General features: G+C 31.9%; 2 protein-coding genes across 2 annotated transcripts; one reads left to right on the top strand and one right to left on the bottom strand.

Annotated features, from left to right (window-relative positions):
* Positions 1–712: 712 nt before the first annotated feature.
* On the bottom strand, positions 713–1932 carry MS3_00001108 (uncharacterized protein). The gene has a single exon (XM_051208615.1). The coding sequence runs from the start codon at positions 1761–1763 to the stop codon at positions 1236–1238; it is 528 nt and encodes a 175-aa protein (XP_051070691.1). The 5' UTR covers positions 1764–1932; the 3' UTR covers positions 713–1235.
* Positions 1933–7537: 5605 nt separating this feature from the next.
* MS3_00002996 (uncharacterized protein) lies at positions 7538–27491 on the top strand. The gene is made up of 5 exons (XM_051210674.1): positions 7538–7662; positions 17976–18127; positions 20203–20247; positions 23266–23932; positions 26282–27491. Exons 1-5 carry the CDS (start codon positions 7608–7610, stop codon positions 26515–26517), a joined length of 1155 nt encoding a protein of 384 aa, XP_051070690.1. The 5' UTR covers positions 7538–7607; the 3' UTR covers positions 26518–27491.
* The last annotated feature ends 508 nt before the right edge of the window (positions 27492–27999 follow it).

Genomic DNA, 27999 nt, shown 5'->3' with positions numbered 1-27999 from the left:
ACTAATCGAATAGTGGTTAGGTTTATCAAAGAAGTTAGAATTTTCTGAATTATTAGGGGTAATGTTTGTTATAAACTGGAATCATTGGAGGGTTAACTGAAAAACAGATAGTGATGACTCGATTTGTGATTCTAAATCAAGATTATTCAGCATTACCTTCTCAAGGTAACATAAGTGATCGCACACAGAACCTTCATATCTCACTGTTAAGATGATACCATTGAGCTATTGAATCGTAATTTAATGGTCTGAAGCTTAAACTTTACTTCATCTGGGATTTAACAGGATCATCGTTCAATTTAATCGATAGTTCATCTCCGAACAAATGATTTTTTCATTTCTATGAGAAGCCCCAAACTTAAATGAAATAACTTTTTAATAATTTCATATTTTCAGTGGTTCAACTAATGGTGAACATTAGAATGTTTGATATCATAACGGGATTATTTCTCGTATTACCATTCTAACAGACGTATTAATGGCCTTGCACTTTATTCCTAATTATTGTTACAATATGTCTGAAATATTGTTCGTCTGTGACAGTCGTTAAGTTTTATGTTACTGATCACTCCCAAAAGTTATAATCTAAATATATTCGTTCATTGATCACTACTCTTAGTGTTACTTTACAAAATAAAAGTAATGAAAGGTTGTGAGCTGACAGATATTCTGTTGTATGATATTCTTATTACCAGCAAAGCTGATTTTAACAAAGAACATAATAATCCACAAAATTGATTGAAAAACATCAGGCAATAGTGAAAATTGTTAGGTATATCATATTTTTATTACATGATTTAATGATTTATTCCACAAATCATTTCATTCTTTTGAATGAACTAGTCAGTATTTATCGTATATGTGCTCGATCGAGCCAGAATTAATCAATTATATATTATCCATTACTAAAATATAATTAAAGAATAACAGATCTGAATATTTGAATTTACGAAAAGCATAATTATTTATTTCCAAGAATATATATTTGTCAACTAAGTAAAGTGAAGTGAAGATTTACTGAAAAATGTTAAATCAAATTAGGAGAAACTAATCACGTCAAAGAAATATATGATTGCCGATGAAAATTGGCAAGTACAAAACCTCATTGTAAAGCTACGTATAATATTACCTTTAAACATGCAAAACAAACAATTATAACATTAAATGAACAGTTAATTTAACAGTAAACTGTATACAGATGTCAAGTAAGATGCATTGTATAATGAAAATATTTATTAATTAGGCAATACATAAAAACAATAAATCCAGTTCCATGTGGACAATGTTAGGTAGATCAGTATACTTAATAAATCTATCAAGGATGTCAAATAGTAATGATCATATCCTTTTATACTACTGGTCAGTGAAAAATCAGTATCATATTGTGACGCCAAATTTTCATGATAATCCGTAGGAGGATAGTAAATTAGTTGTTGTCGATATTGACGACGACAATTATTACGATCACAAAGCTTACAGAAGACTGATTTTTTAATCGAAGACTCTTCGCAAAGCTTGATCTTTTGATTTTTTGTTGAATATTCCTTTTTAAAAGGTCTCACGAAGCATACTAAACGACTGTTCCATTGAGCAAAATGATTATTCACAACAGCAACGATAGTCGCCAAACCCATGAAACCTAGCTGATTCAATATATAAATTCCTGAGTTTATTACACAATGAGAAAAGAGAAAGAAAAAATTAGTGAACTTTTGAATAAAAGTGATATGATTGTTCAGGAACCATGAAAAATGTCCAGTCATCCAATATGACTGTCAAATAATTTTATACCAAAAACCAATTAAAGGTATTAATGTTGTTATAATATGAGAATCCTTAGTGATCCCCTCCCGGGAATCCACACAAGATGTGATGTATATGGAAAAATATAAAGTTTAATTGGCAAACAAAGTTTTTAACAAGTTACAAGTTAGAAAAGTTTAGTTGTGATTGTTTAGGCCCCTGGATTACCTCGTATGGTGAAACCAGCAGGGGAATACTGACTATGGGATAAAGAGCCTCTAACAAGATTTAGCCTGGTTTTAATTCTGATGGATATATGTGTATTTAGTAGATTTCCTTTTCTGTTGGTTAAATGAATGGTTCAAATTTCAGTACATTTTGCAAATCTCATTTAAAATTATTGTCTAATTAATTAAAAGACAACTTTTCTTCGTATATTGTGTTAGTGATGAACAGATTGGATTCCTGATAGATTTCTTTTAGAGTTGTGAGATGAGTAAGGATTTTATTTAAGTAAAATTGCTGATTTTGAAAAACATATACGTATACTCACAGGTAACTAACCTCATGAATGATTCCCGAGGTTCTAATGGGAGCTCTGGACTGATGAACTTTAACCTTGTCCGGAGTGTAACAGGTATAACCAATCTCAATGAATGACGGCTGTGAAGCACCATGAACTCATTGAAGTTGAAAATGTGTAACGGCGAATTTGAATATAGGGATTTGAAGATAACGTGCTCGCCGAGAGATCTGAAGCTCTCAGTTCAATATCTGACAGGGTCTTGGCTGAACACTTAAAGTCACATTCTTCCCACATTTGAATATAAATTGTTCTCATATATGATGTTAATGTGATTTTAAGACAGAATTGGAGTGCTCAACTGGATAGTAACTAATATTCTCCCATTTGCAACCAATTCCAGGATTATTTTTGGAACCTCGAGTTTATCGGGGTATTTAACTTAATCTGTTTCAAAATTACCCTCTATCAGTTCTTTAACTGGAATACATACTTGGATTTAGTATATTAGAGTAGCCTGAAATCAAGCCTAGATTTCTTATCATTAGAAAGGTATTCAATAATCCAGCATTAACTGAATGGATTTGATGATTATGTAATCTCTACCATTTATCAAATATAAATTGTCTAACAAAAATTAAATTCAATCACATTTTTCGATGAATTTTCAAGAACAGTTAAAACCGTATTTCACAAACTCACTTTATTTAGGTGCGTTTGGTTGTATTGCCAATAAGTCTTAGTTAAGTAGCAGAGGAAAATAATACTAAATTTCGTAATCTCTTGTTGATTAGCTAATTTCAGGCAACTTTTGAGGAGCAATCATAATTAAATATTCTATTCACTGTCGATCGGCATGCCTTGTGTGAATTATGTACAGGTGGTTTATCAGTGCTTTTAGAGATAACTGGTTTAAGATCGAAAAGTTGGAAACAATACTGGAATAAAAGAGAGTGAATAAGTGACGTGGTAAATAATAATAATAATAATAATAATAATAATAATAATAATAATAATAATAATGTGAATTGTTTGACTGTTAATCGAAGCGTGAATAGAATTCTCAGTAAATATCGTCATTTTCATTTTATTTGTATGTGGGCTGTGATACTGCCCGGGTGCCCAGACCGAAGCAGGTGGTTTTCTTAGGGGGCCACATCCCGAGCATTTGACCTAAAGGTCTAACGTACATGGCAGTGGAGCATTGTGAGGAGATGCAATCCCATGGTAGCCGGTGACCAACGATTGGTTCATACGCTATTTGTTCCCGCAGGATACTGGAGCCCATGTGCACCACTGATTTGGTTTGTGATCCGGTTAAAGCACCGGACATTCGCTTTTCGTCCTCTCATTTTCGTAAACAACACTAATGCCACGAGAAGGCAGTGAGTAGGACTTCTATGACAGAGGCTGTATATGCGTTGCCGTGTGAGAGTATTTCGAGAGGGAGGACGAGTCCATCCCACTCTCGCCCATAACAGGGCATTTGGGGGCAATATAAAATAAGTACTTCAAGACCATGTTGGTCGGCTTTTAGACACACTCTTGAGGATGTAAAGACATTGATGTTGTGACAAAAATGTTTTTTCTTTAATCTTGAAAAAATGCGGTAACGAACCTTTTCGGTGATGATAAAAACGTATATTGATTTTAAACAAGTAGTTTGATATTATAATCTGATTAAATCAACACTCAATCACTTATAGTCTCCAACGTTAAAATTTCGAGAGTAAGATTCTAATGCAATTCACTGTGTAGTACAAATGATATAAAGCTTATTTATGTACAAAAGGATATAAGATTGAAGAACTTTGTTAACTGATATTTTTAATTTGAAGTTGTAATAGGGATCTAAAAGTGAGGAAGTTGCTCGGGATTCTGATTTCCGTGTTATATATAATGACGAAACTTAATAGTTAATGGCTAAACAAACTATCATATATGAAGCTCATTTGATTGTTTCGAATTTTTCTAATCCGTATCAGTGTCGACAAATCGTACACGATGTGGCATTCAACGGGACGACATTCGTAGTACATGTCCAAGCCACCGACCTTGTTTCAGCGTGAATTGTCGTCAGTGTGTCTGAACAAGTTATCGAACCTTCTTATTACTAACATGATGTTATCACTGAGTTTCAGTAATCCTTTTAAGACAACAATGATCTAACAGAGATTTGTCTAACATACTCAACTCCGAAAGCCCAAGCTTCAAAAACCTATAGCAAAACTGCTCTTACCGGCACGTCGTAAACCCAACTTTTTGCTGTCAGACTGTGGCCCTTGTGTTCCTGCCTTGAGGTTTTGGTGATCCCTTGCTACTAGACACGGAAGCCTGTTAAGCGCAAGCTTCTTCTATTCCTTCCACAACCATTTGAATTTATCTTATCGGTCATACAAAAATCAGCATCTACACAAATGCACAAAATCTTTGACCAATTCTGACTACTAACGATCGAAAGTGAGTGTTGTTACAGGTCACTGAAGGTTTTGTAAAAATACTTTGCACTTAAAAGATTAAAAGCGAGTGCTACAACTATGGATTGTTTGCCAACTGATTAAGTGTGGATTGCTTTGCTTGAGCATCATCTCATAGTAAGAAAATGTAATCCGACATTATTATAGATAGCTAAGATAGAGTATTTAACATGTGTACCAAAAACCGTAATTGCTGTGCATAAAACTAGTGTGTTATTCTGCAATGTTAAGGATGGGATTGCCAACTGTTTAGGTGTGGATTGCTTTGCTTGAGCATCATCTCATAGTAAGAAAATGTAATCCGAATACTCAAGATTGAAAGATCTTTCTCCAGTAAAAAGATCCACGCAACTATTACCTTTTCCATAAGAGCAGTTTCCAGCATATCATCGATGGGAAAGTTAAAGAGCAACGACGATATTGTCTAACCCTACCTAACCCCGCTGCTTGAATGGGACAATGAGGAGAGATAGTTATATACTCTCATTCTGTCTGAGGTGTTTGTATGTGAGAAATTCAGGATGTTAATAAACTCAGGTACACCTATCCAGCAGACAATACCAGAGCACAGTACTGCCTAGCAATTCGAAGACGGCTCTGATATCGAGGAAAAGAACAACTGTTGGCCAGTAATAATTATCGGGTTGTTCTAAATTCTGGTGGAGGTTGAAAACATGATCAATACATCCTCAACAAGGATGAGAACCATCCTGCTCCTCGTGAGTCAATCTTCAGTGGATTTCGGACGATCTACGAGATATGGTGAAAGCCGAAAATTCGGATGCATCCGGAAATAGATGTATCCCTCGTTAGTTGCTGCACAGGTGATGCGAGCGTTTTTTAAATTTATGGGTTGAAGAGTTTTTATAGTTCGAGTTACGAACTGTTCTTGGTTAGATCATCGTTAGAAATCTGAAAGCATTGGATGGCTGCTTCGTTCTAGCACGAGACTCATCTGTGCGCATCCGGGAACTGGATTCAGGACCTCTAGTCGCGCTACAGAGCTCTTAACCTTTAGACCACTTCAGTCTTCACCTACCTCCTATACTAGTAGTAACCAACCCCTCACTAGTGGCTAAATTCAAGATTTAACTATCGGGGTTCTAGTAAGAAGCCGTAATTAGTGGAGTCGGACCATGTTGAGTATGCGTCAGTTATCCGTCATTGTCAGTGGATGAATGTTTCTCAGTTTATTGGATTGATTGGAGAAAATATCAGTTTATTTATTCATGAGATAATGAAATGAGAATATAATTTATCAAAAAGATGAAGATTTGAGAGCCATTATTTATCAAGAACTAAACTGTTTATTGGCCGGGCGTTAGGATTTGATAAATTCGAGGATAATTGTAGTTGGATTTATTCACTGGGTCTGGTTTTTTATGAAGGGAAATATACTTTTTCTGAAGACTGATTGATTCATTGTTATTCGTATGAATGGAATCGTACCTACTGGAGTGTTTTAGTCGCTCAACCTAAAACCAAATGGACGTAATAAATACTTCGGAAATTTCGAAATGAGACTGAACGAACCTATGCAGCTTATGGTTATTTTCACAGTTGAATTCACGTGTTGACCTGAGCTAGACGACCATTTTAAACCTGAAGGCACTGGACGGCCGTTTTGTCTTAATATCGGGCTCCTCAGCGGTGCGCACCCAAGATCCTGCATGCTGGACTCGAGCCCAGACCTGTCGGGTTCGAGCAGAAACCCTTAACCCACAGACCAACGGTGTTAATATCTAACTTCAATCGATCCACAATCCACTTCCAACATACAGAGGTTGTAAAGAGAGAGTTAACTGACTAAATTCCCAGTGTTTTAATTCAAAAGGACAAAATATGCTGTTTTATAACAAGTTGAATGATCTCACTCTAGAAATTTCTGCTAGTTGATTGTTCTTAAACCATACGTACACATAAGCCAACATTATAAGCTAAGTCCTGAAGCTTAGTTGATAAAATTTCAATTACATTTGGAAAGTCAAGTCGTTAATAATGATTAATTCACTTACGTAGTCAACTTCTTTGCATGTTAACTTTGTTACTGTTGTGGCTTTCAGCAATTTAATCTTCAATATCATAATGATTATGTTTATTCTTTGAGTTTCGAAAACAATCTTAATATTTACTTTCATGAGGAAAGAAGTCTTTATTTTTACCTAATATCTGTAAATTTATGAAATTAAACTCAGTCAATACCGTCACTAGGTTTACTGACGATTATTTATTTGTTTATGAGTATATTGAATAATAGGTTGTTTTATATGTAAATCTTTCAGTGGTTTCATGAATACAATATTTACACCTTATTCTTTCGAATAAACAAACAGATTTTCATATAATCCTAATTTATCGAATATGACGCTAGTGATCTTTACATACTATTTATCAATTCATATGGGTTCGAATCTCATGAGGTGGGATTGTGGACACGCACTGTTGAGGAGCTCCACATGAGGACGAAACGGCCGTCCAGTGCTTCCTAGTTTTCCATAGTGGTTTAGCTTCAACCGACTCATGATCGCAACTATTGAAATTACTATAATATCCACAAAAACCCCTTCTGATAATACATATGTAAATAATAATTATCTCTCAGCGATTTCGTATTTATTTGATTATTTCGCCTCTTTTTTTTACTATTCAGCTTGAAATGAATATAGGTAAATTTATTTTTCATGCTATTTTATTTTAATTTAGATTGGTCAAACAAACAGCCAATTAAATTCTTAGGTATATTAAATATAAATTACTCTTATTACATCTATGGATCTCTCCTAATGAAAGTGGAGTTAGATTCCTTATATAATTAGTACAATTAATATTCATATAAATTTTCAACCTTGGATTCTTCGGAATTTATGTATTGGCTGTATATTGATTTAAGTATCATTTCTATAAACCTTCTTACATTTAGTGAGTTTGTGATTTTTCTTTTCATAAAGTGGTTATTATGTTATTATTATAGGGTATTATGAAGATTGTTGAATTTGAAGTTTCACATCAAGGAATGACCTCGGCTAGACAGTCAAGTGAAAACCAAGAAGTACTTATTAGATGCATGAGATTCTTCAGAAATTTTGCATCCACTACTCCACGAGGACTCGAACGCAGGACGTTCAAGCCTCTGTATAAGATCTTATCCTATCTAAACACTAAGTTGACATCCAAAAATTTACGTTTCTAACTTCAGTCATATCGCTCTCGATGTAATACCTAAAGGTCTTGGCTATCTTCCCAATGTCAGTCCTTGATGTGACCTTCATATTATACTTTTTTGAATTTACTTCTACGGGGAAATAATTGCATGCATCCAGTTTGCATTGAGGATTTTATATTTAATTTTTATCAATATACTTAATTATTGTAAGTATTAAAATAACTGAAAATCCCTTAAGAACATGTCTATAGATATACTGAGAAAAGAATTTATCCGTTGGATGTAATTCATAATATAATATTGTGAAGCAAAAATCATGTCATATTATTAAATTTGTAGGAATAGATATTATTACAATATATCGAAGCACATCGTTCTGATTTACTAGGCTAGGGATAATGTAAAATACTACCCCAGAAGTCCTTTCAATTTGTAGATAATCAGAAATCATTATATTTAATCTTTCATTGATGCTCAAGTTAGTGAGTCATTTGTCTTTTAAAATGTAAACTGTTTTTCTCAAAACTGTAGAAACAATCATCAAGAAAACTATGAGACTTGACTTAGATGAACAAAAGCCTATTACAATGCACCTCATCGACTTTTATTGGTCATAAAATAATTTAAAAATCTACATAACTTACTTTTATGTTGAGTCAACAGAACTTGCCCATCCTTACTTACACTTTTTTTGTCTCATACACTTCTGAATTCATTTATTGTTTACATATGCTGATATCCACTACTGTCTTTTGTTGTTTGTGGTAATATAAAGTTTTAAACTGTAAGAATATGATGAATATACGGATATCGGGTAAATTTGAGCAAAGTCAATAATTAATCTGTTTTTATTGTGGAAAATTAACTTCATCAATGTCGAACCAAATAACTTGATATCTTGAAAGACATACGGAACTAGTAAGCTACTGATTTAGAATTCCTTAGTCTATATTCCTAATTCAGACAGATCCTGAAAGTGAAATCTACTTACTTTAAACAAGTGGTTATTTACCGTTTTTACCCCAAAATAATGAATACAATATTAGGATGAAAAGCCCTGAAATATCTTCAAGTTTGAATGTTTCTCCAATTGACGTCAGTTTATGATGAACACTACTTTCGAATCGTGCAAAATTTTTCTTAGAATAACATGTTTTGTATTTGCTTTTACCTGTATTACTGTTATTGAAATGATGAACAAAATATTTAAGGCCATTTTTTAAAAAAATATCAAATTGAAGATGTTTTTCTTGTTCTGATCAAGAAAAGGGTTTACATTTGTTTTGCTGACGCAGGTATGTTAATACTGCAAGGAGACCTATATGTATTGGAACTTAGTAAATATGTGAAGAAGTAAAGCTAATTCGTGAGGAGTATGGTATAAATTGTCTAGTGTCATGTCTTATCGTTTAATTAACATCGAGAATAACATAATTTTGTATCGTTAACTTATAAGTAACTCTAGAAATATCTCCAATTCTAGGAAAAATACCTTAGAATACTATTGTCGACTCCTAATTTATTTTCTTTCATTTCTTAAGTACGAGTTAAATAATTCATGTTCAATCTAGTTTTATTTTAAACAAATGAAAATAGTCACTACTTTTTTTTCCTTTATCATGTTTTGTTAATCATTTTGTTTTTTGAATCCATGAGACCTTATATTAGTAAAAATGTCTTGGTAATATTGTTTTCTTAACCGGATAGTTTAGATACATCATAACTTTAGTTGTCATTCTGGACAAAATCATCACTGCATATTGCAACTAAATGTGAAAACTTTTGATCATTCCACAAACATCCAGATTGTATTATTATTATTATTATTAGCTTTATTCAGTATTATTTTTTTGGCGCAATATAGAATTCTTATAACAAAATATTTCAGCGAGTTTCCCTTTTTTATTTCTTGATCGATATTGACGATAAATATTGAGTGATCGCCAGTTGGATATTAGCACTTCAGAAGTCGACATCTGAATAATATTCATTCGTTTCAATGCACATTTTCAGCAATCATGATGTCTCCGATTGTAAATTTTTGTAACTTGTACAGCGAAAGGTAGTAAAATCTTCACAAGCCCACCTGAATAGGTTATGAAATTACTTGACACAACGACCTGTTAAAACAAACAAGGAAACAGATAACTTGTTGAAATATGTAAATGGCAGGAACAGGTAGCTCAGATATTCAATGGCAACTACTAGGGCTACAAACCTCTGAAAGTAGAGGGTATATTTAAGTGGATGGTGAATTTCGCCGCTTATTTTCATCACTGTTCAAACCTTAATGCTACTAATATTTCTGCACAAAAGTATTCCATTAAAACAATCAATCAATTTCGCCGCATTACTTGGATTATTTACAAGTTAAAACAAGTCATCAGCTAAGATGATCTTCATTTATGCCACTGAATAGTTGGTGAAAACTAGTGGATGATTAATTCATCATATTTGTGATCATTTTCTTCGATTACATACAAACTATAAATTATTGAAAACAAAAAATATTATATTTACAATACAAAAAAAGAACCATCTGGTTCATTAAAAAAACCGTAGACTGAAATTTCAACTTTAAATATAATTCATACATAAGAAGTTAGCGCATTTAGGATAGACACGTCGGTCAAAGTGCCAGATAAGTTCTTCACTAAGTTAATGAGAAAACGACAAAACATTTGAACTAAATTCCAATAATGTTCACAGTAAAAGCTATCTTTATTTTAAAATCTAGGCTTCTTAAACACATGCTAATGAAACAGTAATATCGATTGATCTACTGAGTCTTCAATATCTCGACGGCGGCAACCTTCAGACGCTTCAAGTAGAAAGCTTATAAATGACAGATGAAAATTAAACCATTTCGTTAGGTCTGAAATCCTTTAGAAAATGACTACTGTTATCCCACAGCTGTCATGACTGATTGATATCATTTTGAAAATGACTGATTATTAGTTGGGGTCGATTCGTTGATTCGCTCCTATTTTGGATCTTTTCCGGTATGAACAGCCAGTATATTATGTAAAAATAGAAACTAGGACGTTTCACGTAGTCTCAAAACAGACAAAAACTATCCATTACAAATTCATTTGCTCTACACCATGAAAAGACCCAACTCCGGATAAAGAAGGAAGGTATGGTATAGGGTTAGCAACTCCATCCTCTAAAAAAATACCTTACTAAAAAGACGTTAACCAGTAAAATGCACTTAAGCCATTTAAATTCTGTCCTGGAAGATAAAGGTTCTTCAAGTAGACGAGTTATGAGGCTTCAGGGGAGATAGCTGTGATTAGTCCAAAGCCATGAGTTCAGTGCTTCTTCCGAAAACCATAACAATATAATACTATATATATATATATATATATATATATATATATACTGCCTTCAAAATATTTTCTTTATGCAAAAATAAAGTTTGATTGCTAAGACTGAATCATCACACTCAACATGTTCAAAGTAAGTTCAAGTAAAATAAATATCAAAATTTTAGAGGTTATACTGAGGGTGATAACTAATCTGCGATTAGATACACCCATCCATAATTCCTTCTGACGCCTTTGGTTTATCAGATAATATGTATTATGCACGAAACTAATCTAAATGACTGTCATCAGATTATTAAAAGCATACATAAAAAGCGTAAAACAATACTCACCAAATGATTCGATTGATAAATTCTTGTATATAATGGGAGCGCATTTTAAGAAGACTACTTATGAGTTATACATTTCATTTACTGATACAGAAATAGGATCTTATCATTCAAAGAGCATAAATTATTGACATGCATTATGATGTAAGATATTAAGATTTTATTTGAATAGTTTATGATGGCCTTCGAAAGCATATTTGAAAATATCCTTACATTTTTCTGCAGAGAAAAAATATAAGATCTGTTCGATCATGGTTACTGAGAAAACGCACAAACCGGCTTTTGTGATACTGATCAAGTGCATTGAAATTTCGTAAAACGATTATCGGAAAAAGATTTCGACAGTTCTTTCGATACATAGATTAAAAATATTGAACACCACATTCGAAAAACATTCTGATGTATTTGAACAGAGTAAAAAACTGAAGGCCCAACTGTGAAAATGGTTATCATTATTTGTTTCTCTTTTAATTGTATCAGTTTGTTTGAAAGCAAATAAAGAAGTCTAAAAATTATGATTACCGCTAATTTAGAAACAGTCGGTTGAGTACAACAAACTCTAACTCCTAAAAAACATCAATACTTAAATTACTGGGTCATTTATCAAAATTATTTGTATTTAAACTTTCTTTCGAAGGTTTGCATTGTTAAATTATAATCTCACTGTGATATTTGATAAATTCAAATGTTCGTAACTTTCATCTTCCGAAACATCCAAGTACAGACATCTAGACTTCGATTGCTTATTAGTGTGGAAATGTGAGAAGTTATTTTCTGTATAGTTTTGCAGTACTAAGTAAGTGTTCAGCATAAATATTAACGAATTTAAACTGAGATTCTTTTCTTCAATAGAAAATAAACTCAGTATAAATGTAAACATAGGACTTACATCTATACATCATGCTTGATGGCACTCATCAATGGAATAGATCCTAAAAAATTAAAATAACTGTTTCTCACCAGGGTGAGTGAAAACATCAACATTATAGTTAATTTATAATCTATAAATGCAGTTTGAATAATTAGGACTAACCATCCTGAGGTTTGTCAACTTATGTATGATATCCATTTGAATATCCTTAATTTACGAAATTACCCAATAATCACCATTTTTCCCTGAAACGTTAAAATCATGATAGTAATACGCTAAAAGGTTTTTATTTGCGTCATTTATTAAATAATTTATGGACAGTCTAAAATGTTCTGTAGAAAAACAACAGTCACGCTGTGTCTGTTTGAAAAATAACATTTCAATTGTGCAAAGTAGTTTTTAGGCACAGTCTAATGGTTAAAGACTAATTATGTCAATCATTACATGATCTACAATGTCTGACAGAGAACTTCTTTAAAATGCTTAGTTTTTCTGCTTTGAATTTCTTTACATATTATATGAGTAGAATAATCCCAGTTTGAAGAAATTCACGAACTGATCAAAATTAGCTCTCTTTTGATATTGATATTGATAATTAAAACTTAACGAACATGTTTTATCACTTGAATTGTGACAATACATACATGTATCAAAGCAGATAAACTAAGCATTTCGAGTGAAATGTCAGTCAAAGATTATAGAATATAGAATGATTGACTTAATTAATCTTCGAAGATTGCACTCTGCCTAAACACTACTTTACATAATTTAAATATCAAATTCTAACCTGACACAGCAGGATAGTTGGTTGTACGGAATATTTCGAATTGACCATTCATCATTTACTAAAGGACGTAGATCAAGACTTTTTAGCGCATTATCCTTGTAGTTTTAACAGTACAATTGATAAATGTTTCAATTCCTTCTGCCTGAAATATTAAATATGTATACAGAAATCGCATTTCAGATTGTGAGCAGAGTCTATGCAGATCAAAGGTATCTCGTTAAAGAAGTAATGAGAAACACTTTAGTATATAATGGTTTTAGGAATTTTATTGATTTTCAATTTTTATTATCAGCTTCTCAATTTAAACAATAAAGAAATATTGTCATATAATTTTAAATAAATGAATAAGAATGTATTAATGCTAAAAGTTTTTATCTTGATCTTTTTCACAGCCCTATAACTACCTAAATATTCATCATCGCCTACAAAAATTTTATTAACAAATCCGCTTAACAACTAATGAGATGTAATTCTAAGACAGTGATATCAGCAAGTCCTATTTCACTAGTTCGCTTATTAATCAGTAAACCACCGATAAAAAGATTTTTTCGAGCTTACTCTGAACAAAGTAAATTAAAACAAAAACTCCTGGATTTGCGTGTTAATTGTAATCTACGTCAAACGAAGTGAGCATGCGACATGTTTAACATTGTCATTTCATATTTTGATAATCAAAAAGAATTTTCTATGATAAATTCAAATGTACTGAGTACTACACTAAGATATTTCTATTGTATTTTGTTAGATGGTGATTAAAAGAATGACTTTTTTAAGTCATGTAAAATACGAAAATAGCTTTCTGTATTCCAACTGGCTCTTCTCTATATTATTAGGTTTACTGTTATTTTGATTTTTTAAAAATTACTTTAAAAGATAAACTGATATTAATATACAAGTACTGACAGACATCTGAGTTTTGTTTATGAAAACCCAACAAGGTTTTCAAGAAGATCAATTTCTCATTTCTCATAGTCATTTGGTTATACTATTTTTCCCTTACCTCACATTAACAAAATAATTTATCGGAAGTTGTATGATATCAGGCATATTGTTTAGATGAGAACTAATCAGTAATCAATAGAGGTGAGTATATAATCAGTTATTGGTAGATAATTATTATCTTTCAATCAAATGTTTTATCCTCAAATGATATCACTCTAAATGTTTCTCACTACTGACACTGTAATTAAAGTTCTCATATTTTTACCGGTGCTTATAAAATTCTATATATTTTTTTACGTATATATTTTTGACTGATTATTTCAATGACCTGAAAGTTTAGTAATTAAGATTCTCAATATTCTTCGTAAATATCGGTGGAAATATAATAATTTGCCAATCAGTTTAAGTACTTTCGACTCGTATTATTTCTCTGGTTACATGAAGCTTTATTATTTGCTCAGGTAGAATGACAGTCATCAGAGAATCATTAAAACCATGAAACGTTTATTTGGTTACTCTGTCCTATCTTTTGTCCACAGATGAACTGAGAATATTTAGCTGTACTGAAACATGTAAACATCAATATCTAAACTGGAATCCGGTTGTTTTCACTTTCCATTTTCATCAAGATATAGTGTAATTACCATCTGATGAAAGTACCTAACTCATTTGTAAGAACTTAGCATCCTACAGTCGAGGTTAGCTGAAAAGTCTGAATTTTTATGTTAAATTTATGGTGTCATTTGACGTTTCTTCACCGTTTAACTTCCATTTTTATTCCTAATTTTGTTGGCATCACTGAATTTGATTATTCGCTAAACTGAGCGACTTAAATGAGTAAGCCATTTATTCTTAATAGAATATCTACCTTCTGATTCTGAGTAGTCGGAGATAGTCCGTAGGAAACTTTAGAACTTGGTTTCCTGTTAGCTGACACGCATCAATAAGGTGTACTCGAAATCTTAAGGGATATTACTGACAACTCCGGGCCTAATTAGCTAATAATCAATTTTATGATATGGTGACGTAATTTAATTAATGTTTATCTTTATGTCATAATCTTATTCACACATTATTATTGTAACACGTACCAACCTTTTTGAGAAATTTAGTCACCATCAAATCTTATTTATTAATTACATGTCCCCTGGTTTGTAATTACATTATTCTCTCTCTCACCCCATGTTGAACATATTTATTCTGATTATTGGTCTCACAACTTCAGTTAACGTCCAAGCTTATTCACGCTAGCACTTCATATTAGTCACTTCAACATAATTATTTGGATCATGAATCGACGAATTTTAGACCATCATTGAAAACTTGGAAACATTGGACGGCCGCTTCGTCCTAGTATGGGAAATCTCAGCAGTGAGCATCCACGATCCCGTACGTGGGATTCGAACCTAGGACCTTCGGTCTCGCGTGCGAACACAACCTCTGGACTACCGAGCCGGTATCCAACGGTCTTAATGTCTAACTTTGACCAATCCATGAAATCGCGTGACCATCATTTTCCTGTGGTAGACACCGGTCTCCATCTGACACGGATTAGCTCCACTGGATTGGTTGAAGTTAGGCATTCACAGCGTTGTATACCGTCTCAGTGGTCTCGAATCCCACGTGCGGGATTGTGGGTGCTCACTGCTGAGTCCTATACTAGGACGAAAAGGCCATCTGGTGCTTCCGGGTTTTCAATATTGGTCTGGCATTCATCGATTCACGATCTCAATAAAAAAACAATCTCCACAACCTCATACTGATAACGACTTGATTTGACTTTACATGACAAACAGTTCTTGATTCAGTTGTTATAATTTTAGATGATGTAGTTTTCCTTAAACTTAGTCAATTTTTATGGATTATTAATTTGGATACATAATGGTAGAACCTGATGAGAAATTATTGAAAAGAATCTTCTTCGTCCATATAATTGTGTTTTGATGTACTTTGAACATATATAGTCCAGAAAAGGTTACAGCCTGACTTCATGTTTTTATCTTGGACAAACAAATTTTCAAACAAGAGCATGATAAAACCATATTACTTTAATGATTGTGTGTTGAAAACATGATCATAGAGTTCTTCGTATGATTGGAAACATTATGTAGACTGAGACTTATGCAAGTAACCAACATTGTCGTATTATGATTTGTAGGTAAGTAAGTTCTACCAGCTTTCGGACAACGAATGAATTACTCCAACTTTTAAAAAAATTATGACGTTTTTATTTGTGAAGTCCAGTCAATTCAAGTGGCGAAATAAATCACAGTTATGGTATAAGTGAAGCTTTTATTTTTACTTCTTAAGATTCTTCCGTTGATCGGAATTCCATATATCCCCTCAACACAAAATTCACTTCGCTTCAAGTTTTAAAAGAATATTTCTCTCCTCAAGCCTGAAGATCATTAACAGGTCATGTATTTGAATGAGGTACACCAAAACGTCTGTTTATCTAATGACGATAAAAGTTTTTTTTAAAAACCTGTCTACCTCTCTTTACTATGACAGTTAAAGTGTTGTTGTTGGATATCCTCAGTTCATATTAGTCTGGTATAATTTTCGTAGTTAGCACCAAATATCTTTATCATAAAAAGAGAATACTACATGTCGTATACAAAATATTTAAAAAAGACAGCAGGAATTAAGTATTAGATTAGATTTGATTATTACATGACCTGGTTTATTGTAGACATTTTAAATATTTTGAATGCATATTGCACTAATGACGTAAATGAGTTAATTCAACAACGAGTTCAGTTATACCTCTGCTCATTGTGTTCTACTGAAACTCAGTACTCAACTAAGGTTACATTTCTCAAATAAGCACATGACAGAACGTGATTGTTAACAAAAAAGTTAAAATATAAAGTGAAATTATTGGTCACTGATATTCTATCTTCAAACACTGTTTTACTGATATCCATCATAAATACCATTTAGAAGTAGATATTTAATCCATTTAAATCCTTATAATATTATCTGTTATGTTTCATCATATCTGGTTCAACGAAGACATGTATGCCGAAATTTTCTTGCATATCCAGTGAAAAATCAAACGTCATCTCATAATGCAAAGTGGATTATTAATTGATGATTTCAAAAGAATATCTATTAATTACAACGCATTCGATTAGTTCTCAATGTATGTTTCAAATTTGGAAGAAAAACGAAATAGCCCACTAAAAACCACCGTCCGTTTTCACAACAGAAATATAGATATATTCAAATGAATCAGAAGGGGTTTGTGGAGATTTTAGAAATTTCACAGATTAAAATCATGAGTCAATTGAAGCTAGACCACCATGGAAAACCTGGAAGCACTGGACGGCCGTTTCGTCCTAGTATGGGACTCCTCAGCAGTGCGCATCCACGATCCCGCACCGCTCGGGGTTCGAACCCAGGACCTGCTGGCTCCGCGCGCGAGCACTTAACCACTAGACTACTGAGCCGACATCCAATGGTGTTAATTTCTAACTTCAACCAATCCACGAAGTTGTGGGATCGTGGATGCGCACTGCTGAGGAGTCCCATACTAGGACGAAACGGCCGTCCAGTGCTTCCAGGTTTTCCATGGTGGTCTAGCTTCAATTGACTTATGATTTCAATCTGTGATATTCAAATGATGCCAATATTTTATTAGTTGCTTAAAATTTAAATTACGTTTCAAATTATCTTATGTTGAATTCTTTAGACTTTTTTATTGTTACTGTAGAGAACCAATAGTTTGTACAGCATTGAAAACATTGTATCCTAAGTAATGTCAGTGACCCATTTTTGTCTTGTTTTTTTTCATTGAACTTAATTCGATTAGACTCAGTTTTTGGTAAAAGTTATGAAGAAATTCTAGCGAATCATTTAATCAATCAACCTAATTTATGGTTGCAACCATCTGCATGTCCTCATATTTGTCAGAAGCCCCTTCTTGTTAATCTAACATATAATCTTATACAAGTAGTAAAGTTGGTATGTTTTATTTTAATGTTTTGTTTTAATGAAATATGACAAGTTTACTTATGTTTATGACTATCTACTGCATATGTTTGTAGTAGCTCATATGGTTTTGTTTATTAATTTTTGTTAAATTTAATATTTCCATATTAACAGGCAGGCAAAGAGCGGGATGGGATGTTCTCCGCCCAATAAAAGGGATAGTAAGATAAGCTTCTGTTTCAGAGCCCAACGACTTGAAATGATGAAGTGTATTTTGCATTTTTTAAAATAAATCTGCATTTTATCGCGAATGGAATGGGAATCACATTTCATTCCAGTTATCATATGTAATCAATGATAATTCAGGGGCCTAAAATATCAATCTGTCAAACAGAAGTAATAATCGCTAAATTCAGTATGATTTATGTTACAAAGCTTTTAGTCAATCTTATTAACGAACAACAATAAAATTGTCTAGATTCCGTTTAAAACCACTATTTTTCACTATTTCCATCCCGAGATTCGTGAGTTTTTGGAAGATTAGCCAAAACGTATGCTGCTCACTCTAATTGAAAAGAACCAGTCATTAAGTATGTGGGATTAAGGTGACGGACTCATGCTTAAATATTCAACATAAAGTCTTCAAAACAGTGACTTAAAAAATTTGCTCCTTTTTGGCCGAATAAATCAACTTTAGAAGATATTTATTTTGACAACAAATCATACACATGATTTTTGTCAGACATATATTTGAAGATTATTTTGCAAATTATCATTCGAACAGTTTAATTAAAACTTTGTGTAAATAAATTTGATCAAACTGTTGTTATCCCAATATTAACTAAGGTGTAACATCATGACTTTGAAACCAAACAATTTTAAATACTATTAAGGGACTACAGATAATTGGTCTTTGTATCTTGAGTGCATAGCCTAAATACTGTTATTTCGAATAGCATTCAATAAACTACATTTCTGAAATTAATGAAAATATTCAAGTGATACTTCTTTTTTTATAGTAAGTAGAATGGATATTTATGCCTCTTTGTTTGAAGCGTGTCCGCGAACTTTACTGTCATTAAAATACGCTACTTGAAATGCTTAGTTATAAATAAATTCATTTCAGTCGTTCCCACAATAATCCAAAAACTAATTTTAGTCATGAAGTAACAGTAATAACTAATTCCTAACAGTTCTGGTAGAGGTTAATTTATTATTCACATGATTGTCGTCACAGACCACAACTAATTAGAAAAGAAGAAGTAAGAAGGAGCTAGTTCGTTTTATTTTGTTGGTCTGAAATCTTAACAAAATGTTAAACCCAGGAATTCCATATAGTGTAGCGAGATTATTATCATCCGTGAGTTGATTTAATATTTTTGAGTTCAACTTCTTCGGTTTTAGGAACTTTCTGACATTTCATGGATCCAATATACGTAGTAACCCCAATTCCTCTTTTCTTTCTGACCTTTGAGATAATTATTTCGAACTAAAACTGTTAATTTAACAAAAAATTGCGTCTTTAATCCACGGTAGTCCATTATTTAGCCACCTAGTTTGCATGGTATTAATTAATTTATCTTCAATTGTCATCACTCATTGTTTTCACTACAAGTAAAAAAAATAATCGAGTTTATAGAACAGGCAGATACAGAATGACAGAATAAATTACAAGACCCACATATGAAAAATGTGGTGTTGGAAGCTTTTAGCCCTTAATATCTTTGTCGTAAAGACTGTTAGAATAATTTGAATTCGTAGAGTAGTTCAAAAATTATATTAACAACTAGTTATCTAGTATGATATTATTTAACGATGAACAGTAATTTTTCATTCACTTACATCTAGTTTGATAATAAAATTCATCTGTTCACTATGATCGATGAGTAAAAGCAAAAACTCCAAAAGAACATATGTCATTTAAGGTACAGTTACTTGCCCTTCTATCATCTATCTCACTCATGATATGAAACCAATTAAGTCACCTTAAAGATAATAGATATTCATTTATAGCAATTTTATTTATGACAGTAATTTTAATTTCTATCTTTCGCTAATGACAAAAGCTTATCGACTATACATTTTTTTCTTTCTCCCACTCCTTTCAGTCGCATTCAGATGAAACACTTATAATATCTGGATGGTTTACAATAGTACGTTAATCTTTGTATATACATATATATTCTTTATCTTAAGTGTTGTATACAAATGCACGATGCATATCAGTGTATTCACTATTTTCATTTTTCTTTCGTAATATTTACTTAATTTGAAGTAAGTTTTGCACAATATTTTATAAATCACGGATTGATTGATGCTTGAACACAACAAAATTACCTCAATTACTAATTTTAAATGTGATGGATGGTACTGTCAATTTTTTGTTCCTTTTTTCTCCTCTATTCGTTCCTCCATATTTGTTCATTCATATAGGTTTAAACTGAATCAACAACATTAGCTAGACTATTAATACCATAATGAATAATTGTACTTAATATGGAAATAAATTTTAAGTGTATATAGCTTCATGTTAGTAATATAATGATATATTTCTATCGATATCTTCGTATTTATTTCCAGACAAATATTTTCCTATAATTATTTTGACTTACGAGGTAGAAGAAGTGTATACATCCATGAACAAAGAAACACATTTTGAGAAGTTGTAAAATTCAGCTAAATTACTTAAAGAAATTAGTTAATTTAAAGACAACTAGACCAAATTAATGCAATCAGTTGAATTACTCTTGAAAATGGTTATTTAAACATTGTTTTTAGTTGCTCAACAGTGTAAATCCCTAACTACTTTCTGAATAAAACATATGATATGACCTTAATGATCATATAACTCTTAAACCTGTCAGTTAAACTTCAATGGTTTGTATATCTCCAAATATTAGTGAAGTTGAAACTTGAAGGATATTTATAATCACAACACTTATTTACTTACAATGGCAATAAACACATCTGATTCGACCAGCACTGTGATTAAATTCAAGTCAGATATGCTGAATCTCAATCCCACTCACTTTCAGAATAATTAGGCATTAGAAATCTTAACTTCGAACTTCAGTCTCTGGCTTAAAATACCGTAATTATATTATTATTCTATTTATTATTATTGTTGTTTTTACTATCATAGTAGGCTCGTGTAGATTGTTGAATTTCCGTAGTTTACATCATGGAGTTATCTTAGTAAGACTACATTTTGAAACCAGGAAGCACTGAACAAAAACCCGTTAGCGCTGCTGACGAGCCCCGTGTGAGGGCCAAACAACTTTCCAGTGTTTCTAGATTCTCAATGGTGGATAAATTTAAATAAACCTGTGATGATAACCATAAAACCTTTGTAATACTGAGGAAATGTGTGACTAGTCGTCTAAATTAATTTGACTAACGTAATTGCTGGTGATCCCTCACAGTACCACTACAATAAATGTATATTAAAAGACATGATAAGTAGATAGAAAGATTTTTCCTTCAGAAATGAATACTTATATTCAAAATGTTGGACATAAAAATCACTAATACTAAAATTCATTCGAATTAGAAATGACTCAAATTTATTTTTCATCTTTCTCTAATCAACATATAAATGTAAAATCAGATTATCAATAAAGTTTTTCTATGGGTCGTTAATGTTCATAATATTTTACACTGTTCATTTTATCAGATTTGAAATGTAATACCAGACTAAAACACTAATACGAACAGGAAGTCTGTAGATTTTATTCAACTAATTCCATACAAAGATAGAAATTTACTTTAAACACAAGTAGAAAAAGTTACCGCTGTCAAGGAGAAAAAAATCTTATAATCTGAAGTTTTGAAACAGATTCAAGTATTTTATGATCCACTATTATAGACTCCTTCATCACCTTGTAAACAGTAGTTTTTTTCCATCTGTATCTCTCACGGAAGTATTATAGTTCACTATACTATTTACGGTAGGTGAAATTAAATTTGTATAACTGCAAGCCGTACAGTGTTACATACACCATGTTTTGCTGTACCTTATTCATTGATGAGAACACTATTATTATTTTAAAGTACAATGCACCATCTGTTTTAAAAAGAAGCCCTAAACGTTCACATTTTAACAGAAGATCTGTGTTGCTTCCTTCAAACGTGGTATTTTTCTGTTCGCTACAAACTAGGATTCTTATTATTTCTATTTGATGTTCCTTAATGCTTAAGGTAGTCTATCAGTTCAAAATATAATGTATGATAAGTGAAACGAAAGGGCAATCTTCATGATAAAATTTGTATGTTGTCTTACCAAAAAAGGATCCAATACGGAAGACGTGAACTTGTCTTTGATATTTTTTTCAATATTTATGGGCAAATATATTATTACAACTGACTGTCTTCAACGAGGAAACATTAAATACACTGGACAATATTGTAAATTATTTGAAATGTATAAGCACATAAAAATATACTGCATATATTTTAATGTTTTAAAAGCTTGAATGATGATTACTGTATCAGAATTCTGAGACTTAATTCTAATAATTTTGGTCATGTGTATCTGACAAGTTAAAATAATGTACAAAATTTAAGCGCTACAAATTGAACTTGAAAGATAGAAATTTTCGTTGTAAATGGAAGTGAAACTTGGTATGACTTGACCAAAAGGAAAGAAAACGCTGGTAGAAGATAAAGATCTATTTTTTTATCTATAACTAGAAGACTTCCCTAGGCTTGATGTACATTAATTTATGGACAAATTTACATCAAGTGATTATTGGTTAGCACAATGCACACTGGATTGACAAAACCGAAACGACAAACTGAATTAAGGAACGAAATGTACAAAACGAATTAACATAAGGAAGTGTTCTACTGAATTAAAAATAGCACACTGATCTCAAAATGGATTTCTTCTTAACGCTAGCTAATGACAAATTTCATGAGTAGATCTCCCAAGATAATTTATTGATAACGGGATTTTCACAATACACTTACATAATACAAGTCCACAGAAGTTAGTCACTATGGTTTCTGGTAAATGTGTTTAGTTACCATATGGAATTAGGAAAAAGTTGTTTGATCTCCTGCACGTAGTTTGGATTATATATCTTCTGTGAGTAGTTTATTTATTTAAACAGTTTATATAAAACGGTTTTAATCTGTTTACCACGTTACGAATGGTTTTCTTTTTACTTTAGAGGTGGATGGATTACCGTCTGAAGTGGAAACCACGAGATTTTGGCGATTTACAAAATATACTGATTTTTAAGAGTAAACAATTATGGAGACCTGATTTAGCATTTGGAAACCGTAAAAAGAACGGGCTGTTTGATTTGGCTTCGGGCAATAATGCATCGCGTTTGATGGTTGAGTCCGATGGTTACGTAACATGGTTACATGGTTCAGTTTTAGAACTATCTTGCCCTCTTGATATGACTAAATTACCATTTGACAGACAAAAATGTTATCTGGTTTTGACTACACTATATAGTACAATCAAACAATTAGAAATCAATCTAAAAATCGATCATTTAAGTATTGATAACAGTTTTATGCCCAACGCTAATCATAGTGAATGGATAATTGAGGAAATTGGTTATCATTCTTCTGTATACTTGAGGCAAACTAACTCAAAATATCAATATTTGGTAATATCTATTAAACTGAAACATGAACCCTTGTACTTTGTTACATTTGTTGTCGCACCATTCACATTGATTTCAACGTTAACATGTTCAATATTTACATTGAGTTATCCAAGTGATCGGTTAGCTACTGCATTATCATTATTCTTTGGTGCAACTGTATATGTTATTACTGTGTCATCAAACACACCTCGATCTGTGAGCCAGATACCACTTTTAGGTGAGTAGATACTAGATATAAATCAGTTACTTAGTTTCATTACTTTTCGCGTTGAACATTTGATACATTACAATTTTTAACAATTTTTTACAATTTCCATATACAGATGTTATGATCCAGTCCAATGGAAAGTCAATTTTTGTGCATGGTCTATAAGTACAATAAGTCATTATCTATTCTAGTATTTAGATGATTACGATATTCAGTTCCACAGTGAAAATATCCATTGAAATCTGAAATAGGATTATTTAATAAAAAAAAGAAATCTAGTTGTTGAATGCCAAGAATCACCATAAATGAACTTGGCTATTTAAATCAGTTGCTTCAAAATACCTGTTAAATCCATATAAGAACAATAATCGACATACGTTTCTTTCGGTAGTATGTTTTAATTTTGAATCACCCTTGGTTTAATAAAAGTTGGAATCAATGGGGTTACTTTTAAAGGAGCGTCTAAGCTTGGCTGTCACTGGAGAGACATTAGGTGACATTTCAACTTTAGTATCACTGTCAATCATAATTTACCAGTAATATTATTTTATTCTAGGCAATTTAGGTACAAACGATATAGACTAACAGGAAAAAATATGTTGCCATCTGATACTGAAGTAAGTAAATTTCCAGTTTAAGCCCTTGAACCTTTACTAATGGATCAATAGTATATGCAGAGATAATGTTTTCAACTATGATAGCTTTGTTCCTAATTAAATTCCTAAAACTGTTGTCTAAGAACCACTGTTATTTCAATTAAACATTCCTAAAATGGATTTCGACGGACAGGTCAATTATTAACACGGAAAGAAATACAGTATTGTTTCCAACTTTTCGATCTTAAACCAGTTATCTCTAAAAGCACTGATAAACCACCTGTACATAATTCACACAAGGCACGCCGATCGACAGTGAATAGAATATTTAATTATGATTGCTCCTCAAAAGTTGCCTGAAATTAGCTAATCAACAAGAGATTACGAAATTTAGTATTATTTTCCTCTGCTACTTAACTAAGACTTATTGGCAATACAACCAAACGCACCTAAATAAAGTGAGTTTGTGAAATACGGTTTTAACTGTTCTTGAAAATTCATCGAAAAATGTGATTGAATTTAATTTTTGTTAGACAATTTATATTTGATAAATGGTAGAGATTACATAATCATCAAATCCATTCAGTTAATGCTGGATTATTGAATACCTTTCTAATGATAAGAAATCTAGGCTTGATTTCAGGCTACTCTAATATACTAAATCCAAGTATGTATTCCGGTTAAAGAACTGATAGAGGGTAATTTTGAAACAGATTAAGTTAAATACCCCGATAAACTCGAGGTTCCAAAAATAATCCTGGAATTGGTTGCAAATGGGAGAATATTAGTTACTATCCAGTTGAGCACTCCAATTCTGTCTTAAAATCACATTAACATCATATATGAGAACAATTTATATTCAAATGTGGGAAGAATGTGACTTTAAGTGTTCAGCCAAGACCCTGTCAGATATTGAACTGAGAGCTTCAGATCTCTCGGCGAGCACGTTATCTTCAAATCCCTATATTCAAATTCGCCGTTACACATTTTCAACTTCAATGAGTTCATGGTGCTTCACAGCCGTCATTCATTGAGATTGGTTATACCTGTTACACTCCGGACAAGGTTAAAGTTCATCAGTCCAGAGCTCCCATTAGAACCTCGGGAATCATTCATGAGGTTAGTTACCTGTGAGTATACGTATATGTTTTTCAAAATCAGCAATTTTACTTAAATAAAATCCTTACTCATCTCACAACTCTAAAAGAAATCTATCAGGAATCCAATCTGTTCATCACTAACACAATATACGAAGAAAAGTTGTCTTTTAATTAATTAGACAATAATTTTAAATGAGATTTGCAAAATGTACTGAAATTTGAACCATTCATTTAACCAACAGAAAAGGAAATCTACTAAATACACATATATCCATCAGAATTAAAACCAGGCTAAATCTTGTTAGAGGCTCTTTATCCCATAGTCAGTATTCCCCTGCTGGTTTCACCATACGAGGTAATCCAGGGGCCTAAACAATCACAACTAAACTTTTCTAACTTGTAACTTGTTAAAAACTTTGTTTGCCAATTAAACTTTATATTTTTCCATATACATCACATCTTGTGTGGATTCCCGGGAGGATCACTAAGGATTCTCATATTATAACAACATTAATACCTTTAATTGGTTTTTGGTATAAAAATTATTTGACAGTCATATTGGATGACTGGACATTTTTCATGGTTCCTGAACAATCATATCACTTTTATTCAAAAGTTCACTAATTTTTTCTTTCTCTTTTCTCATTGTGTAATAAACTCAGGAATTTATATATTGAATCAGCTAGGTTTCATGGGTTTGGCGACTATCGTTGCTGTTGTGAATAATCATTTTGCTCAATGGAACAGTCGTTTAGTATGCTTCGTGAGACCTTTTAAAAAGGAATATTCAACAAAAAATCAAAAGATCAAGCTTTGCGAAGAGTCTTCGATTAAAAATCAGTCTTCTGTAAGCTTTGTGATCGTAATAATTGTCGTCGTCAATATCGACAACAACTAATTTACTATCCTCCTACGGATTATCATGAAAATTTGGCGTCACAATATGATACTGATTTTTCACTGACCAGTAGTATAAAAGGATATGATCATTACTATTTGACATCCTTGATAGATTTATTAAGTATACTGATCTACCTAACATTGTCCACATGGAACTGGATTTATTGTTTTTATGTATTGCCTAATTAATAAATATTTTCATTATACAATGCATCTTACTTGACATCTGTATACAGTTTACTGTTAAATTAACTGTTCATTTAATGTTATAATTGTTTGTTTTGCATGTTTAAAGGTAATATTATACGTAGCTTTACAATGAGGTTTTGTACTTGCCAATTTTCATCGGCAATCATATATTTCTTTGACGTGATTAGTTTCTCCTAATTTGATTTAACATTTTTCAGTAAATCTTCACTTCACTTTACTTAGTTGACAAATATATATTCTTGGAAATAAATAATTATGCTTTTCGTAAATTCAAATATTCAGATCTGTTATTCTTTAATTATATTTTAGTAATGGATAATATATAATTGATTAATTCTGGCTCGATCGAGCACATATACGATAAATACTGACTAGTTCATTCAAAAGAATGAAATGATTTGTGGAATAAATCATTAAATCATGTAATAAAAATATGATATACCTAACAATTTTCACTATTGCCTGATGTTTTTCAATCAATTTTGTGGATTATTATGTTCTTTGTTAAAATCAGCTTTGCTGGTAATAAGAATATCATACAACAGAATATCTGTCAGCTCACAACCTTTCATTACTTTTATTTTGTAAAGTAACACTAAGAGTAGTGATCAATGAACGAATATATTTAGATTATAACTTTTTGGGAGTGATCAGTAACATAAAACTTAACGACTGTCACAGACGAACAATATTTCAGACATATTGTAACAATAATTAGGAATAAAGTGCAAGGCCATTAATACGTCTGTTAGAATGGTAATACGAGAAATAATCCCGTTATGATATCAAACATTCTAATGTTCACCATTAGTTGAACCACTGAAAATATGAAATTATTAAAAAGTTATTTCATTTAAGTTTGGGGCTTCTCATAGAAATGAAAAAATCATTTGTTCGGAGATGAACTATCGATTAAATTGAACGATGATCCTGTTAAATCCCAGATGAAGTAAAGTTTAAGCTTCAGACCATTAAATTACGATTCAATAGCTCAATGGTATCATCTTAACAGTGAGATATGAAGGTTCTGTGTGCGATCACTTATGTTACCTTGAGAAGGTAATGCTGAATAATCTTGATTTAGAATCACAAATCGAGTCATCACTATCTGTTTTTCAGTTAACCCTCCAATGATTCCAGTTTATAACAAACATTACCCCTAATAATTCAGAAAATTCTAACTTCTTTGATAAACCTAACCACTATTCGATTAGTAACTTAATAAAAACAGTGTGCATAACGCTATTAAACTAATAATTAAGTGATAGAA

The sequence above is a fragment of the Schistosoma haematobium genome, chromosome ZW, assembly GCF_000699445.3.
Source record: "Schistosoma haematobium chromosome ZW, whole genome shotgun sequence".
In the NCBI taxonomy this organism is placed as follows: domain Eukaryota; kingdom Metazoa; phylum Platyhelminthes; class Trematoda; order Strigeidida; family Schistosomatidae; genus Schistosoma; species Schistosoma haematobium.
This window is presented reverse-complemented; position numbering and strand designations above follow the sequence as displayed.

Coding starts and splice junctions, on each gene's coding strand:
- MS3_00002996 (XM_051210674.1), top strand. CDS start 7,608: ATGTATTGGCTGTATATTGATTTAAGTATCATTTCTATAAACCTTCTT. Junction 20,248..23,265: donor TATCTGGATGGTTTACAATA/GTACGTTAATCT, acceptor TTTTTACTTTAG/AGGTGGATGGATTACCGTCT. Junction 23,933..26,281: donor GAGCCAGATACCACTTTTAG/GTGAGTAGATAC, acceptor TAATAAACTCAG/GAATTTATATATTGAATCAG.
- MS3_00001108 (XM_051208615.1), bottom strand. CDS start 1,763: ATGACTGGACATTTTTCATGGTTCCTGAACAATCATATCACTTTTATT.